This window comes from Odontomachus brunneus, unplaced genomic scaffold (assembly GCF_010583005.1).
Source record: "Odontomachus brunneus isolate Ranch 3 - 2012 unplaced genomic scaffold, Obru_v1 Obru_scaffold_128, whole genome shotgun sequence".
NCBI classification, from domain to species: domain Eukaryota; kingdom Metazoa; phylum Arthropoda; class Insecta; order Hymenoptera; family Formicidae; genus Odontomachus; species Odontomachus brunneus.
Genome location: NW_022639578.1, coordinates 750,962 through 770,875, shown reverse-complemented (window position 1 = coordinate 770,875; position 19,914 = coordinate 750,962). Strand labels below are relative to the sequence as shown.

General features: G+C 38.2%; 1 protein-coding gene across 1 annotated transcript in view; it reads left to right on the top strand.

Moving 5' to 3' along the window:
* The window catches only part of LOC116849934 (protein abrupt), an 80,439-nt gene extending 61,073 nt beyond the window's left edge, over positions 1-19,366 (top strand). The window contains exon 6 of the mRNA XM_032827607.1: positions 686-19,366. Within this exon, the coding sequence (XP_032683498.1) occupies positions 686-1,668 (983 nt within the window). The 3' untranslated portion in view covers positions 1,669-19,366. The remainder of the gene's footprint in view (positions 1-685) is intronic.
* The last annotated feature ends 548 nt before the right edge of the window (positions 19,367-19,914 follow it).

The window sequence follows — 19,914 nt, the reverse complement described above, 5'->3', positions numbered from 1 at the left end:
CGTGCGCCTCGTGCATCTTATTTCTTTCTGATTCATAATTCTATGATGCCAAGTTATTCATTTAACTAACTCAAATATGCTTGCAGAAAAAAATATACCGAAATCTCTGAATATCTGGAAAACAACACATTTCAGAAAAAAATGTTACAAATAAAAGTTGTTTGGTATTAATTTATACTATTTTGGAAACATCTCGACGTCAGACACAAGAATATGCAATAAAAAGTATGAATATCCAGTTAAGATTGTGTTGTGTGGATTTTTATTTCATTTTGACACTACATATAAAGTCAAACTAAAGTCAAACTAAAGTGACCGCTAAATATATCATTTAATACCAAGCAACTTTCATTTGAAACCTTTTTTCTAAAATGTGTTGTTTTCGAGATATTCCATCTAACGTTTATACTGCACATAGAAAGTACATAGTAAAAAATAGAAAGTGATAATACGTGCATTGATGTCAATATATACGATATGTCCTTCAATAACAAATTCATGTTTATATAATTACCTTGTTTAATTGGTAATTTTCAAGTATGTTCAAAATATTGTGTTGCAATAATCAAGAATTACTTATATCAACCATCAATCGATCGCACGCATGACCCAATTTCATAATTTTTTCTTTCCTCAGAATGGAACGTGCAAACTTCTTTTTCACACAACGGTTGTCTATTTTCAGTTCAACGACGAGGTTTGGAATTGATGCGAGTGCGCGCCACAGACCCTCGGCCATGTCCGAAGTGCGGCAAAATCTATCGTTCCGCGCACACGTTGCGAACACATCTGGAGGACAAGCACACTATCTGTCCCGGTTATCGTTGTGTTCTGTGCGGAACGGTAGCCAAATCGAGGAATTCTTTACATTCGCACATGTCGAGACAACACCGTGGAATCAGCACAAAGGACCTTCCAGTATTGCCTATGCCTAGCCCGTTTGACCCTGAATTGGCTTCCAGATTATTAGCGAAGGCTGGAGTTAAAATCAGTCCCGCGGAATTAAAAGCTCGCGCAAGTCCAACCGGGCCACGAAGAGGTGACATAAGACTGGAAATGCCTCGTGGAGGCGCTTCTTCCGAAGCCGGCAGCAGTGTATGCGGCGGTGATGATCCGGAGGACCTAACTCTACCTCTCAGCCTCAGGTATGGTTCGCCGACGCCTAACAACAATACTGTTATCACTAAGGTAAGCGGCAGCGGCAACAGCAAGAACACCACGACGACGGCGATCGCTGCCAAGTCTCTCGACACGATGCATGGTAATCGCGAGGCCAACATGGCGCCGTTACATCCGCCCGGTCATTTCCCGGGTCACAATACTGCTAGCGCGACTGGCTCCGCGATCTTGGATACCTATCTGCAGTTTATCGCGGAGAACTCGGGCATGGGATCAATGACACTCAGTCCAGAGCAAGCGGCAGCGGCTGTTGCCCATGCTGCCAAGATGGCACAGATTTCCGCTATCGATAAGCTCGGCGAACGTATGTTGGAAGATTATCCAATAATCGGGAGAGACGAGGGTAGGGGATCCGGGCTCGTTCATGAGGACCGGCAGGATATGCTGCAAGGTAGGAACAGTGCACTAGCGGAAGGTGAGTCGTCAGGTGGAGAGGAAGAGGAGTTCAGCGATAACGACGAGCCGGAAGTAGTAGTCAAGACCAAATAGGTGGTACTGTGTGTTCTAAGCGAAACTACGTAAAAGAGGAATCACTGGTGTCGCTCGTTCTTCGCGATGCGCGAGAATCGTCACGCGAACCGAAGAACAGAGATACCGTCGCGCGGAGTCCATCCATTTGCGGACTCGATCGAGATTTAAGTTACTATATCTTGCTGTCGCGAACACGATGTTACAGCGCGGGTGATAAGTTTCCGAAAAGAACGACGAATATGGACAAGCTTGCTTGCCACGTCGAGCTAAGGAGCATTAAGCCATATACACATCTATACAGGGTCTCCAGTGACTAATGGGATAATCGAAAAGTGATGATTTTTTAGTTTAAATATACGATGTCGTCTGCAGGATACCGATCGAAATTGCGGGAAACATTTCCAAAAATAGGAGAAGAACTGCCATAGCAACAACAAGTGAAGCGATACAAGTAAAAAGTTAACTTGTATTACGAAAACGAGAGGATATACCGTCTTATTACATTATCCGCAGATGTATAATTGGATTGTTTACTGCGTGTGTTCTTTTATTTTAGTTTTTATTCTACCATCACTTACGGGAGATCCTGTATGTATAGTATATACACACACATACACATCCAGTCGAACACATAACGCGTAATGACACACGTACACGTCACAAAAAAATTCCATCCATCTACCTCAATACACACGATAAGTGATAGAGCAGGTCAATATATGAATCTCAGAAAACGAAGTAGAAGTACGCCGCAAAAGAGTAATTTTTGAGCATTGAGAGATACCGTGCAATGCAGCTTGCAGAAATCATGTCGCGACGATGACGATCGATCGACAAAACTGTCTTGCTTCTTTATTTGCGGAAAATTTAAGCGGCTGACAAACGACGAAAGAGTAGCATGGTGGGCATCGTTCACGACTTTATTGACACCATATATTCACTATATTATATTTTATTATTATTATATTATTATATATATAAATATATATATATATATATAAATGTTGAGGATATGCATTACTTAGATTTATAGAGTTTAGTATATGCACATAGGGCCAAACGAAACAAAAACATAAACATGCGCCTTAGCATTATGTTCTAGGGATGGAATCAAGTGCGTTTGCTAAGAGAATTCTAAATTCTAATTAGATAAGTTTAACTGGAACAGACCGAAAATTTCGGATAACTCATGAAAGTATCCGAACATTTAATTCGTTAAAGCAAATGTACGTAAACTTGTAATCATACAGGCGATATTATATAGACTATTTTTGCTTTGCATTTTTGCTTTGTAGTTCACAGAAAAATTGTATAGTAAACGGAAAAATTGAGGTACGCGTCTTCAAACTCTTTTTTTAACTGATTAATACTTTTATTTACATTAATACTTTTATTTACATTTTTAAAGAGTCTATATTTATTTTAGTTTTAATCCTCCTGTGCACAATACCTGCCTGATGGTATGCACGCGTAACGAGAAAGTAGCTGCAAATTGTGCAATATTTTAATTGTAATTAATAATATATGATATTTACCTGTGTCTGGCCTTTACAGCACGATTCCGTGCTTGATTGCAGTAAGTGCATTTACAAGGGAATGCAAATGCGCGTAAATTTATGAGTTCCATAAAAAGGTGCCTCTATACATTGAGTCGGTCGCGTCTCGCGGGCATATACTTTTAACTTGATCCCATCCCTATGCCATGCCGTACCTACGGAACACGACCGCACACGTGTACGAAAACGTATACTGCGAGGAGGTACACGCAACACCTACCGACTGCGCGTATCAACATGCGAGACAGCACGCGTTTAAGTCTCGTTGATCGCAGACGGCGATTTGTTACTTATATCTCATTTTTTTAGCAGCTGAAAAGAAACGAAAAAGAAACGGAGAAGTAATCTACTGAATGAATGCCATTTCGATATTTCCTTGGTCTTTCTTTTCGTCTCTTTTCTATCTTTTTCTTTTTTTGGGGGGGATTTTCCTTCATACAATCACCTATCTTCGATACGCGGAGATATATCTTAGGGCTTGCCATGACGTAGTACTTAAGTTTAGCACTCGAATTGCTCCCGTTGACGCGACGGATGTTAGGAGCAAACTCGGCCCTTTGCTCTTTCATCCTCGCAGATCGCAGCTGCGCGAAAGGTCGACTGAAATCGATCGTGCGTGCCGTGATAGGGGGAGTTAAATCGCGATCTTGCGACAAGTAGACGCCGCTTCCGGGCGTAGACGTGTTCGGGCGCTCGGTTCCACTGCTTTCGAGTGTGACACGAGCTGGGTACTTCTTTACTACTTACTACGTACGTACGTTTACACGTGGGTGTGCGCACGCGTGCGCGTGTATGCGATGTCTTTATAAACGGGGGTTCCTGAGGAGAACTTGCCGTTTTAGCGAGACAGTAGGAAAATTAACAATTGAAAAACTGGGCGGCGAATTCGCGCGCGATGCGGTATTCGGCATAGTTGTAAAATGGTTCCTACTAATATACATAATATGAGATAATTTCACCGGTAACATACTTATGGATATACACGTACATGATAATAATAGGTATGTAAGAGTATGTGTATAGGAAAGAAAGAGAAAGAAGGAACTACAACATAGCAGCAATATGTAGCAGCGTATTAAACGCGAGTTAAACAAGAGGGAAGTTTTTTTCGTTTCCGGCCAGTGTGTGCGTTGTGGAGAAGATGTGTCAGTATAACTACAATAATTAGGAATTTGAGTTTTGCATACTTATAGTTTGTAGGTTGTATACAATCTTCGGAATGTAATAACGATTAATTCTTAAGTGTATTATCGAGCACACGCGAACACACGTCCAGCGATCGTTTTGCGATGAATCTTTAGGCGAGCAATGCGTGTAAACGATACGTCCGACGAAAACGTTAAACTGGAGAAGATGAAGAATTTAAGCTAAAGAATCGAGGTTGGATCAAAACGCTAAGAAAGTGTCCGGTGAAGGATCATGGGAGGATCTGGGAGGACGCGAGGGGAAATGACGTTTTCGACGAGTGACGTCGAATCAAATCAAACTGTTACAAGGAGAATTCGTAAAGTCGCGGGGAAAATGGACTGGCTGGAAATTGAGAACATAAAAATAGCAGAGAGCGGACTTGATAGACAAAAAGATAGACAAATATCGAAGAAAGAGGAAAGAAAGGCCCGCCAAGTCTGACGACGAACAGCTACGTCGCGCCAGCCCCATCTAAACGCCAAAAAAGGCAAAAGACTCTACTCGCAGAAATTATTAATATTAATAACATAAATTATATTATATGACGATTTTAAAAGTTAAGAGGTATTTGGAGGAACAAGATCACGACGTGTGAAATTGATTAACCACACGCCCACGTCGGAACGCAAATACGTCACTTTTAAATAACTTAACGACATAACTGTAAACTTAATAACTTTAATGATTTTACTTTTTCCTAGCGACATAAGTCTCAGAATTCGTATTTGCTCCCTTGGACAATTATTCAATCGGTAATGCGTGAGTGAAGCGGATTTCGCACTGATTGCGCGTTCGATGCGCTGAATTTCGGGATGTTTGAGCTGAACATTGTATACGAATGCAACTGTGTATACGATTGTGACACTTGTATACGACGTACGCGCGAAAATCTAAAAAATGAGTGCGCGATAAAATCGCGGGCAGGCGGGTATTTATTGCTCGCGCCATGCTGTTCGACATCCATGGAGCTTTGTCCGTGATTTTTTACTACGGACATTGTTGTTAGCCGTGGTAATCCCCTTTTTTTGACGCGTCTGCCTCTCGGACGCGTCCGCAATTCGCGGTATATCAAGCCGCGGGGGCAGCATCCCCGAACGGAGATCGAAACGCGCAGCGATTCCGCTCTAGAGATGAGAAAAAAGAGAGAGAGAGAGAGAAAGAGAGAGAAAGGGAAAGTACAGGAGCGACATCGATCGAAAGGCAAATCCAGGTCTAATCGGTACAAAGAAACCACTTCTTGCCTTGAAGCTCTCTATTATTACGAAAAGAAGCAGGCCATTGCGCGTGAGTCGCGCCGCGAGGAAAGAAAGAGACGCAAATGAGAGAAGAGAGAAATGTAAAACGAAGGAATCTTCGCAGAGTACAAATTTATTCGCGGAATTAAACCTTAAAGGGCATTGTTACTGTAGAAAGTAAAAGCTACGAACCGAGGGGAAAAGCCGCGGACGTTCGTACTTTCCGTCTTGCGCTGAACACGCTGTAGAAGTCAAGTAATGTGATCACAGACATGCACGTTATATATAATACATATTATATATAATATACATATATAATACATATTATATGTAATACATATATTTACACGTACAGCACAAAATATGTATTCACTAAGCATTTTTGTACTATGTACATTATTTCATGTCATTCTACGCGAAAGCGCGTCACGTTGAATCACGGTTTAAAACACCGGAAACGCTGCATAAACTTCTCATGATTTTTTGACCATTGAAACGTTTTCAGCATCACACGGCGAGTGCGAATCTACGCGATGATTCTAATGAGAGGCCGTCTGAGAAAGCTAACGATTTAAGTGCCGCGAAAATATAGTAATTATGTAGATCGCAAGAGAGACAAAGAAAGAGAGAGAGAGAGAGAGAGAGAGAGAGAGAGAGAGAGAGAGAAAGAGCGAGGAAGTGAAGAAACAAAAATAGAACTCAATCGTTCGTTTCGTGCCATTACGAGACCACGTTAAAGTCGATCATGAACGCACGTTCCAACGCACATCGTGCAATGACCACGAGTCCTTCACTCGATGTGCCGTTGCGAACAAGCGCGTCTGAGATCGTCGAAACTGGCTAGAATGACAAAAGTCGCGGCGAATCTGACGCGCGCGATGTTATCGTCGACAATTAATGATGATCTCGTCGATAAGTTTCGTTCAATTTCCTCTTTTCACCTAATGATAAAACGGCGACTCGCGCAGGGTCCACTTGACATACATGTAACATACATACGCGACATACGCATACAGAATTAACTTTTGCGCATGTGAGAGACGCGTGTACACATTATGCATATTTTACAATCCACATATGTACATGTAGAAGAGCGGTTGGCGGGGTCGGATCCGTTTATACCTACGAAAAAATCCGCCTTCCACTCTCCCCTCTCCCCAACCCTTCCACATAGCAGATAATAGTTTCTTACGACAATATTTATACAGTTATATACAGGATAGTGTGTACAGATGCTTAATATATATATATATATATATACATATATATATATGTGTGTGTGTGTGTATATATATATATATATATATATTTTACATATTGCACATGTAAAATATATATATTTGCACGAAAGAGGTCCCGAAACCCGGTATGACCCCGCCATCCTCTACTAACCCTTTCGCCGGGTCAGTCCCCACGTTGTCATAGTCCATTGATCATAGTCCGCAATAGTCATCTCGAATAATACCACCAATTACAGTATTGCAATAGCTTTTAGAGACAATCGTGTGTGTAAACTGTATAACGCTCCCGGCCGGCGCAATTGACATCTCGGCAAAATCATCACAATCGTTACGCAAGAACACACGCTAAACACTCTCCGATGCATTTCACTGCGCACCAAACTGTTTGAGATGCACGCGACATTACGGATTTCTCTTCACAGGAAGTTCTTCATCCTTCAAGAGGGATGCGGTGAAATACAGCAGAATTTTTGTGTCTGTCATCTTCTCTTTCACTTAAGTATCTGTTCTTTTTGTTTTGCCGCGAGAAAAAATGTTCGATATTTCAAGCAGAAAACGAGAAAAGAGATATTGATTGAAAAATTATGTGTAATTTTAAATGTCTATCCTTTAAATTAAATCGCATTAAATCGATAATCCTCCTTAAGTGGCTTTGGAAACTTTCAGACAATTGGCAACTATTTCTGTTTTTTGTGTTGCTAGAATGTAGTTTATTGCGCTCGTTCAACTTTTCACGTGCTGCCTGTACCACTCACAGTCTTCAGTTCATCAACTTCAGCCTCGATTGGCAGACATTCATCATTCTATATTCTCGTGTAAAAATCCCAAAGAAGGTTCAGCAAAACCTTATAATAGTCACAGCTCACCAAATCTCACGACTACTTTGTGTAGATTACAACAAGATTCACAATAATACACTTCAATGACTGACCCAACATCTCTTCATCTCAGTATATCTCGTGAAACGTTCGAGCCATTACTTTCGTCTCGATTATCAAGTTTCCATCGTCAAAAAACGCGTGTGACCAGTTGCTCAAAGAGATATCGCAGATGACGAGTTTAGCACTCGCTCTGGAATAACTGACCGCGTTTTCCGACTTATCGGATTTCGAGGAGCGAGTGCCAGAGCCGATACACACATTCTCCAGAATAAGTTTCTAATTTAAGCTCCTCATGGTACTCCGACGTTCGGTATTTAATTCAGCGGATATGCAAACAGCTGTGGCGCTTGCACGCAGTAACTCTTGAGGATCGATCGAATTTCCAAAGCGGCGCCGTGTAAAAACCCTTCGCGACCGTCTGTCGCTGCCTGCAAGGGTGGCCCGTCGTTGCGGGGTTTTTCGTGTTACACGGCGGAAGAAGGAGTTAAGGCGCACGTTGTTAACTCACGGCGAAACGACGGTAACGATATCGGTAACGACCGGGGTCTCCGCTATCGGCGATAATAACGCGAGCGAGTTGGAAGCTCGTAAAGGCCCCTCAATCGGCCGAATGTGTGCGTGCGCGCGCGCACGCCTCGCTTCCACGGTGATTATAAAGGCGGATTAACGACGCCATAAACGCGGTGAGCCTTTTACGAACTGTCTGGCCGCCGCTCGTTCGAATCCGAACGAGAGCGAGCTGTTCGAGATGCAAATACGAACCCACCGCGAGGATGGACGCGACTTTTTCGCAACTCGCCGACTTCTACCAGAGTATCCATCGATTATCGCTGCCGTGTCCGAAGAAACGCGAAAAACTAATAGTCCCCTGGAATTTGTTCGAGCGTAATCCGAGTTAAGTCGCCTCGCGCGAGAAACGTGAGACGTAAATTCGGGCTCAGCTCGCGAAGAATCAGTCGGGCGAATAGTGAGGATGCGCGTGTGGCCGGGAGCGAACCGCTGTCTCAGGTACTTAATAACCAACACGATGTAATAATGCATTATGTAAATGTAATAACAAACTCAGGAAATCTGAAGCAGCCAGGCCGTGATACTATACTTATAGAGACTACTACTACTACTACTACTACTACTACTATTACTGCGAGTGTGATTCTTGCGTTAATCTGGCGTGGGCAACCCGCGTCTCACCTGTTTTAAGCTGTTTAATTTCGATTGTTTATTTTTTATTTGTTACAAGATTATCCGGTCGAAAATGACTAGGCACGCATACATCGTGCATGTCGACGCGCGCGCAAATTCATTCGATCGTTTTATCTGTTTGACGAATGTATAATTGAGTTGAGCGGTTTCGATTAGAGAGTCGAAAACTATGTTGTATACATATGCATGATTATAATCTGTGCGTTATGGTTTGTACATTGTAAGCTGTAACGTCTGACTTGATTGTATAAAACCGCAAAAATGTTTGAGTTGGTTTTTGTGCTTATTTCCGATCACATTTCTTCAATGGCATTGCACATTGTTATTATTTTTCTTTGTGTAAACTATTAACGTTTCTCATGCGGCTTAATTTTATAATTCAAAGTTAATTGTTTGAAAGAGCATTAATTATTTTATTTTCCGTTTTAATCGTAATGAAAGACGAGTTTTAGTATCTATTGAGTTAAGTAACTTTCCAATAGCATTCAGATCCTTTTAAATAAAGGAAATTATCACGTTTTATTTTCGATACAATTAAAAATCGTTACACATGATACGAAAAGGATGAGATAGATTTTTGCGCGCGCACATTTGCAGAGAGGAAAAACAGAAAGGGAATAATTGTGAAATCACCACAGCTACCTCCATATTATTGAATATCAGTCTTCTTCTCGCGCTATACTCACGCTCATACGCATACCATATATTACTTCATGAAAATTCGTGCGTCAGTCGCGAATTAACTCTCTGTAATAAAATATATATTATATACATATATCATGTATACACGATATTTACACATAGTCACACACGAGGTAATGTAGCTTCCACAGATTTAGGTTAAGGGATTACCTCCTTGCACGGAACGCAGTCGAGCGAATATAAATAATGACGAATGAACGGATCAGTAATTTATAAGTTTCAACGATCGATTCGCGCGTGTTTTTCTAAAACATTCTTCGCAAAATTGCACGATAATTCTTGATTACGATGGAATATAATTACTTTTATAATGACAATTTCGACCCACTTTTATACAGGACGAATAATTGAAAACTGAAATAGCTATACTAAATTTGAAAATATGAAAAAATAAGGATGTGATCTAATGTAATTTTAAGAGACAAATATGATAGAAGCAGAGAAAAATTTTCTTCTGAGGATTATTATTTGTTAAGAGAAATAAGTAAATAAAATTATTTTTCCATGGTTTTTCCAAGTAAGAGCTATTCTAGTGTGCAACATTTTTCCTAATCACGCAAAAACGGTTAAGAGAATAATTTTGCAACTGCTCTAATAGCTTAAAGTACAATTTCCGAGACAGAAATAAATATTCAATATAGTTATATTTATATCGGCAATCTCATACAGGTGACAGGTCCTATTCTAAACATGGGAAACAGGACACCAGGTAATGATAGGCAATGAGATTTCCGGCTAAGAGAATGGGGCTAAGGAAGCTTCTGTCTTGCTGATGTTCTCTTTGCTGTAAGGTGTACTCTCAAGGATTAATTGAGTCTGAAACATTTGATCAGGCGAGAAGCCTGCAAAGGTTAACAATCCTCAATAATCCTCACGAGACACCTATTGCTTGCTGAGACACCCATTGCTTGGTAGGATTAATGAGCCTCTGACAATGAGACATTCGTCTTAATGACCCAATGAGACATTTGTTAAAGTTTCTTTTTAACAAATGTATAATCGATAATAAAGTTAAATGTATATATACAACTATGAATATAATTAGATAACATAATTAAAACATATTTAAATATAAATACTGTAGATAGATATAGATAGATATAGATAAGAAGATTGTATTTACTTATATTTAAAGATTTGTAAGAAATTTATAAGATTTGTAAGAAATGTAGTTAAAAATAAATTTAGGGATTTAGAATTTAGGAATGATCTAGTTGAGAGATGGTACAGATAGAGAAGAAAATTCTACATGAGAGTTCTAAAACAGAGAATTTATCTTAAATAAGTTTAGAAAAAAGAAGAGAAAATATTGAAAAACACAATGTTATAGCATCGCCATGTAGAAAGATTAGGTACATCTCTTAGTGTCTCATTAACGTGTCACATCGAGTATATATACAATATACAAAACAAGTCTCCATCGGAAATCACTAAATATCGAAAATGCATATTCAGATTTTTTGTAAGTTTTATGAATGCGAGATAGAATAAAAAGTAGATCAGAATCAATATTGCAGCCACACAAAAACATAGTCTCGCCGTCATAGCAAAAATTATCTACAGATATGAGTAATTAGTTAAGATAGATAAATAAGTAACAAACATATGCGATATCGCATATGTTTGTTATTTAATCAATATAAAGAAAAAATTTCTATCTAAACTGGTGAAATGTAGCAAAAAAGTCTTTCTGTGGCGCCGATCTAGGTTAAAGCCAGTCACACTTCTTATAAAAACTAACTGTGGTAGGCAGAAAAGATCAGCGATGAAAGACAAACGACAATACAATTCTCACACCTATCTGGACTTACTTGCTTTTTGATATTGAAAGATATTGTTAGAATGCTGTTGCTGCCACAAACAGTCTTTTAGCAAATACAAAAAGCAGTGATAAATTTTGACTATGACATTTAGAATTCTACCTAAAGCAGCAAAATATTTTTTTGAGTGACAAATATCGAGAAAATGAAGTGAATGCAAGAAATACGACATAGAAATCATCGGGTATATTACGCGCGACAAGCTCCAATAACGTACGATTTTCTTAACAATAGTAATATACTGCTGCTGCTATGGCTAGTATTTCTCGTTGTTAACGTACACAATGACTGCACTTCAAACATGCATCTAGATGCACACGCACTTATTTCAGTTTTAGTTCATCTTACCTAAGTTTGATTTTAAACCAATCATGAGTAAGATAATTCCACCAATATTAATGTGAAAAACAAGAGCTTATCATTTTAAGTGAAAATGATCAAAAAATAAACTAAAATGTCTTTTATTTTATACTGTTTACAATTACAAACGAAATCGATAATACACATTTACGTTACCGTTTGCATCGACTTCGTTTTCTCGTATTTGCTTTAGTTTCTTATGAAACTTTACCAGAAGAGGCTAATATTATCTGAAAAAATAATTATGATTTAGGAATTAAAAATATTATGTACAATTGGAATTAGAGACATTGTATATGAGTCTATATATAAGTTATGATTGGACACGTTATTTTTTCAAAATTATCCATTATTGTCAATCATTATACGTAGTAACAAAAGATTTGTTTTTTATCGTTAAACTAGTGGACATCTATAGAATTTGAAAAGAAACAGGTTGAGACTTGATGAAAAAAGAGGAGAAGAGAACTAGTGCTATACAGTGCAGTCAGTTCAGAAAACAAACTTAATAGCTACCATTAGTGTGTTACTAAAAAAAAAGTAACACTCTTATTCAAAAATCGTAGAAGTAACCCAAAAGAGTTACTTAAGGGCAGTTCTATATTAGTTGCAAATCGCAAGATCGTAAGAAAATTTATTAATCAGATTCGTAAATTCGATCGTTCTTCTTACGATCAAAGAAGAATTGACTATGATTGATCAAGTTTATTGCAATCTTGAGACTTGCAACTAATGTAGAACGATTTTAAAAGAAGTAATAACGGTAGTAACGCGTTACTTTTCGATCCTGGCATAAGCACACATGTAATCGTATGTAATCTACCTAATTATAATGTGTGGCACTAAAAGTTTTTAAAATTGTGCCAATTGATCCATCTGATAATAACATTTAATAGAAACATATAAATGCTATTATATATTATTTCAGTGAAAAAACCATGGAACATGAAAAATTCGTAAATTAAATATCTTTATTCCGAAAAAGTTCTTTCTGTCATATTTGTCTCTTAAAGTTACACATATTATGTCGCTTCATATTTCTTTTTATATTCAAATTTTAGAAGAATTACTAAAGTATTCTATTTACTATAGATCATTCTTTGTGGCCTAACATCTAGCACTTGATTTACCTTTAAAATATATCAATTGCGATTTGCAAGCCGATTTCATCTTTTTTTGTCTTTTTGTCGTGCATTTGTCGCTTGTGCATTATTGCATTTCTCACAGCTATCGCGAATTCTATAAACGCTGTTATCAAACAAATGATCTCTTATACATTTATTCGTGATTGCCGCAGTTTCCATCATTTGTCATCGCAATTTCTATCAACTGCTAATGATCAATATTACATTGTGTTTTATTCGTCCTGTGCACTGGCCGTATAATCTTTCGGTATTATATACGTAAAATCACATCAGCGTTAATTGGCAATTATTTCACGTTAGCTTCCTAGAGTTAAACGAGCATTTCCAGTTATGAGCAACACACGCGAATAATCAAAGTGCTGTTCCCATTTTAGAAACGATCGTTCCGCGAATGCGATCGGAAACTTTCGGCTCGGCACGCGGCTCCAATCGCGCTTCACGAAAGGTGTAAAAACGATCTACCTCAACCGCGCACGATAGGTTCATTACAAGAACGTCGGATATATATACACCCATGTATATATACCGTGTCAGGTGTGTATCTCAGCTACGAGATGCACGACGATGCACTGCCAGGCACCATCGCGCTCGACTGCTCCGTGATCGACAGTGTTGAATTCCAAAATCACAATGCAATACCTTGTACTTACTATTGTTTTTACGAGTCGTGACACCGGTTAGTGATTTGTACCGTTGAATCGACATATGAACGAAGAGATCGCGTGAGTGTACATGACGAGGAACGAGAGAGAGAGAGAGAGAGAGAGGGAGAGAGAGAGAGCGAATGAATGAACGAATGTGTGTAATTTATTACGCGCTTCGGAACGAGAAGTCCCCTCAGTCGCTGGACAGAACGACGAAACATGTACATAAAAAAAGAGAAAAGAAAGATGGAAAAAAATAGAATCACAAAATCTAATAGCCTTACGTGGAAAGAGAAACGGCTGTTAAAGGAAGGCAGAAGACATGGATTTTTAACACGAATAGACATTCGTTAATAATAACGATGACGAGAAATATAATTTCTCATTAGATACAAATCAATGCCGGAAGTTTGTTCTACGTATCAGCGGCTGCATATGCAAAATTATGCTAACTGAGTTTCGTTTCACAGAGGAAGAGTAACAAGCTATTGAAGAAAAGAAAAAAACGATAGAAGAGAGAAGGAGAGACTTAAAAGGATATTTCCGCTTTTGAGTCCATCGCCATAAAAAATAAAAAAACTGGTAAAACAATTAATATTTTTTATATATACACACATACAATCGAATCTCGTCTATTAATTTTTCATAGTCATTTTCTTATATCAATTAAATGCCATCGTCACAAGTAGTTGCAGGACAGAGATAGGCAGACGATTGAAGGGAGGGAATAAAAGTAAGAATGAGTGAGTACGTGTGCTTACTATGCTATATTAGCATATTACATGCTATATATATATATATATATATATATATATATATATATATATATATATATATATACATACATGTACACATATATTAATTATACACATATTGGGGAATGAGAAAGAAAAAGCGAAAATATATCTATATACGTGATATTTTATGGGCAACATCATCAGGGATTTATCATAACCATAAGCATATACGCATAGTATCTTTCTAGTGATAAAGCGCCATAAATTCCTAACTTATTTTGTAACGCGTGTCAGATCTGACAACACGGTCGCGAAACCAATGAGTGTGCAATCTCGACGTACTCGACGTCGTTAGAACTTTGCGAAAACGATCGAGCGATACGTTTCAAGGATCTGTTTGGTAATAAGTGAGTCCGTACAACATTAAACATTAGATCGCAATCAGTTTTTTTGCGAATTTAGCGATTCCATTGGCATTTTCAGTGCGATACAAACAAATGTCTCAACTGAAACCGTTAGACTGTCGTTCGTGCAGCGAGTTCTTTGCCAAATTTTATTTTTATAGTAGCGTCTGCATTTCTTTCATCTGTGAATTTGGAATCATCTTTTCAACCACAACGATCCAAACAGCCGGTAAGATCATCCGTAAAATATTAATTAAAAACATTATCGATCCGGTTTTTATTGTTATCGACAGTCCGCATAATTTGCGTGAATCATCCGCTGTTATTTCGCTAGTTCCCGACGTAGTTTGCATATTGATTGTACACAAAACAGAGTGCGTGCGAGCGCGTAGTGTGTGCGCATGCATGTGTGTGTGTGTGTGTGCGTGTGTGTGTGTGTGTGCGTGTGTGTATGTGTGCACGCGTGTGCGAGATGTGAGATTGAGAAAGAAAGGAAGAACTAAAGAGAGTATACAAAAAATAAGGAAAGGCGGATCATTGTAATTACTGCGATCTCTTCGGAGTGCTCGTTCAAAATGAACTCGACATTCTCCAACATTAGTTACTATCGTTAAGGTGCTTCACTATTGTTGATGTTTTCTTCTTTTATTATTGCGGCTATTTAAGATTAATATTATCATTACTATTATTATCTATTTCGACACTCACTTATCTTTTTTTTGCATTTTTCTTTCTATTTCTTTTCCTTTCTATTTTATTTTTTATTTCTTCTAATAGAGCATATAAGAAAGTGCGTCTGTCTCGTTGTTTGAGAATAGCTAGGAAGAAATCTAGGAGGTGTTATTGACTCTCAGCGCGTACATTCGCGAAGATTTCCCGTGCGTCTTCTCCTTTTTTCTAGTTTTCTCAGTCGATTTTGATTTTTCTTCGCGGCGTTCTCACTCACCGAGACAGACGTGGTCATTAGATGATTACGTTACTATTAATCATTAGATTACGTTAAACATTGACGAAAAATAATTGACGTGAAACAGACGTGAACATGCCAGTACAGCGTACATCTTCGTTTTCCTTTCACTACGGAATTCTGCTCTTTTCCCCTCCTTTTTGTCATCCCTCCTTTTTGTAAATATCATGCAATCTATTTATCGACAGCCAAACGTTTCCTTCATCCCGTTTTATTCTCTTGAATACGAATATTAAAAACGTTGATTAAAAACCGTTGCTAAACATGCGTTAGTCAGCTGCTTGCATCAATGCGTAAGATCACAATCGTATAATGTAGCTATAAATAAGTATAAAAGTAAAAAAAGAAACATTAAGTTAAGACGAGTCGCAAATTGTAACAGCCCACATACAACTAAGTAATTAGGCAATTAACGGATAGAGACAAGATGTAGAACAAACATAAGCAAGAGTCAATTTAACAAAAGCGAATGTTTTACAGTGGACGACACAGTGGGAGCTAGTTCGGTATCTACTATTAGAGAGAATATATATAGTTACTGCATTTCTGTAAGAGGGTGTAGAAGGGCAACAAGGAATTGACATATTCACAATCTAGGAAAAAAGCCGGACTTGTTTTCTCTCAAGGATGCCTTACATCTCCCTCATCTTCGTTCTCCTCACATTGTACTGCGATATTATTAACGTACATAACATTATTATTTACGGTTAATTGCGTTACTATTTTCTTTAATTGATTTTATTTTTTTGCTATCCTTAGCATGTAAGAATATTTCTTGCCAAGATTTTAATAAATATGTTTGGAAAGAAGAGGTTGGCAGAGAGTTGTGTGTTTACTTGAGTTCCGTGTGCTTCTTTCATTTCCTTTCTATTCGTGCACGTTCGTTTTGCCGGGAGACATTCGCAAATGACAATTCTCCACGCGCGTCTTGTGTACGTCGAGATCTGCAACTCACCGCATCTAATGTAATCAGAGATTCGCCGGCATCATCGGGAGAAGTCTCGACCAAAGTACAAAATTTACCGTAATTAGGATTATACGCCTAGGAATGGGAGAGGCAGCGCATACTCGCGCTAACAAAAGCGCGTACCACTTGAGATTTGGTGTATCGAGCGATTTGAGGAAATTTTTCGAGGAAAAGGGGTAATTGTGAGGGTCGAACATCATCGGTGACGAACAGAGCGAATCTCTAGCTCTTTCGGAGTCTGCCGGCTTTTAGAGATACGATTAAATTTAAGCTTACTTCGAAGGTAATCGGCGAACGATGAACACTATCTCGGCGTGTTTTCGTCGCCATTAGAAATTTATCGATGCTAGAGCGTCACGAGACGGAAAGGATCGAAGGGCGAATTGCTCGGCAATTACCTCGACGCACAGGACACAACTGATGTATGCCGTAAGATACTTCGTATTTAAGGGAAAGAAGAGGTATAAACATGTATTCGAACCCGTAGTTATAGGTAGACACTTACGTAACGTTATTGTTAATCGCGTCCAATATATGTATTGAGTTAATCGTGGATTGATCGACGTGAATGATAAACGAAAGTGGCGCGTGCAAAAGCAAGGTATTCCCGTTTGGCGGAAATCTTTCTCCGCTGTATTAAAGTAATTTATTTCCAAATCGCCTAATTGTGACAAACATTACCGGAATGCACTCTAACGTTACACAAAGAGATGTAGAATTTCACTGATGAACAATTGCGCAACACAAAGACATTTTCAGATTCGATGTTCCCTGCTTGTTGATTGTCGTGTGAACCTCACGATTCGCATTTTTCCAAATTCTCTGATTAACAAAAATCGCTAGAGGATATCTGTCGGACTCCTGTAACTTGACGCAAATTCACCGCGATGGCAAAACGACGCTCTGGAAATCCGGGCATTCGACGCGCGACGTGCCGCGAGAGAAAAGCTCGCCTTTAATACGGATGCGCGCGACGTTTCCATCGATTCGACGTCGCGTATTTCACGTACAGCGCGAGCAAGCATTTTCTTGGTGGAAACGAATCTTCCTGAATCGCAATCGCGTGGACGGACAAAGCCTCGTACGAACGGCAGCGATTTTTCCTACTGACAGAGAGGCCTGTACGCCTTCCCCTTTATGCAAAGAGACGACTATTATTAATTAATTTTTTTCCCTATTCTGAAATATATATATATATATATAAATGCCATCACGATCGATGAAATTTTGCGCTGCGTATGCTCTGACAATTTCTAATTCACGTTCACGTCAACAGTGACAGGGAGATTTTGTTAGTCACAGCTACGAAGCTTGTGATTTATTTTTAATAACGGAATATTTCATGCAAAACAAATTTTTACTCGTCACGGTATCGTAGTAAATTCTCGTGACAGATATGTGAAAGGTTTAAACATACCTTCCTTTTGCACACCGCTACTCTCGATTTAGGAGCTCGTGTGTTGCGTTGCTCGGTGCCTTCTTGCGGCCTGTTTGTACGCAAACTGCACCATACATTCGTCCAAGCGTTTTACTCGCCGACAAAAGCACCGTTTCCGATAAATGATACCTTAAATTCGTATTTAATCTTTATAAATATCGAAAAGACAATATTTTTATTTTTATTGAACGCACATTAACTGCCTATATTGATTGACATCTACCTTTCAAATACAACTCTCTATAAATGTACTCATAACAATAATCGGGAAATGTAAACATAATAACAAGATTCGTCACGTTACCAACAACTAATGATTTTATCTTCTCGCGTTAACTGTCCCTACAATTTACAGTTTGTACTCGATATGATATAATACTTTGTAACGTCTTTACTACTTCCAAGATTTTACAATTTTCTACAAAGGTGTAGCAGATCGTAAAAAAAAAGTATTCTAATCTGAATTTTCTCAGATTCTATTATCCCACGATAATAGATAATAGAAACACTCCAGAGGAATCCGATATTCATAAAATTGACGCGAAATTATTACGAGAATTTGTATAAGTGAAAAGAAATTTACAAATCCTTCCCTCCTCAACGCCATAATAGATCGGACAGAAACGGCGCGTAATTGAATGTTTAAATGAGCGGACGAACGCGAAGTACATCAGGCGATCACAGTTCCTATTTTGCCCCCATGCATACATTAATAAAGGGCACTACGTATGTATACATTGATATGAATAAGTAAGAAGAAAAGTGGTATAACTATATTTAGGTATTAAGCGAGAGCCGACAAGTATACAATAAGTTTAGATCACTATATCATATTGTAAACGGAGATAGTATACGTCATAGTGAACCGTATATGTATACACGTGTACTCTTTATGATGTGTAGACGCGTAATTAGTGGCGAGAGGCGGAGTTCATTTTTTATAACGATAAAACATCGTGAGTACGACTGATATAATTTCGAGATTCTCGATAAGAGCCGCTCTTTCGCATGCAAGGCGCGCTTTCTAAACATTATCATTCACGATCGTTATTTCTCGCGCATCCACTTTTCGTGGATCCAAACTTGTTTCTGCTCTTTCTTTTGTTGCCATTGTTATCTTTTATGGGGTACATTGTACCCGGCAGTATAGTATTCTAAGTAGATATTTGTATATATACGGTTATATTGTAGAAAAAACATGCTAATTAATAAAATTCATAGAACGTAATTGCGTGCATTTAATTACTCCGGACCTGCCATAACGTCAACTTTGTAATAATATAAATTAATAATAATGAAAAAAGAAAAAAGAAGAGATTAGAATTACCGAATATTTATTTTATTTATAGTACAAATATATATATATATATATATATATATATATTTATGTTTATTGCAAACAATTTACATAAATAATATATATATTTTTTTTTGTTATATAATAAAGAAATATTATTTGATTTATGCTTATCAGTGGCTGAGACTTACCGATAGTCATCGGTAAATTAACTTTTTAGCAAACATACGACTGTAGGTAAAGAAGATTCCTTGTTACGGTCAATGCAAGAATTTCTCTTATGAATTAGTTTATATCATATAAAATGTTTATTCCATTGTATACCGGATTTTATTTTAACCCATAAATTATATGTGCTAATTATAACCTGTTCATAAAATTTGATAAAACAGCTACGAATATATATTTCACATACACTTCCCAATTTCTGTAATACCATTTATCAGTATGTATCTGCATAAACTGTAAACGATAATTTA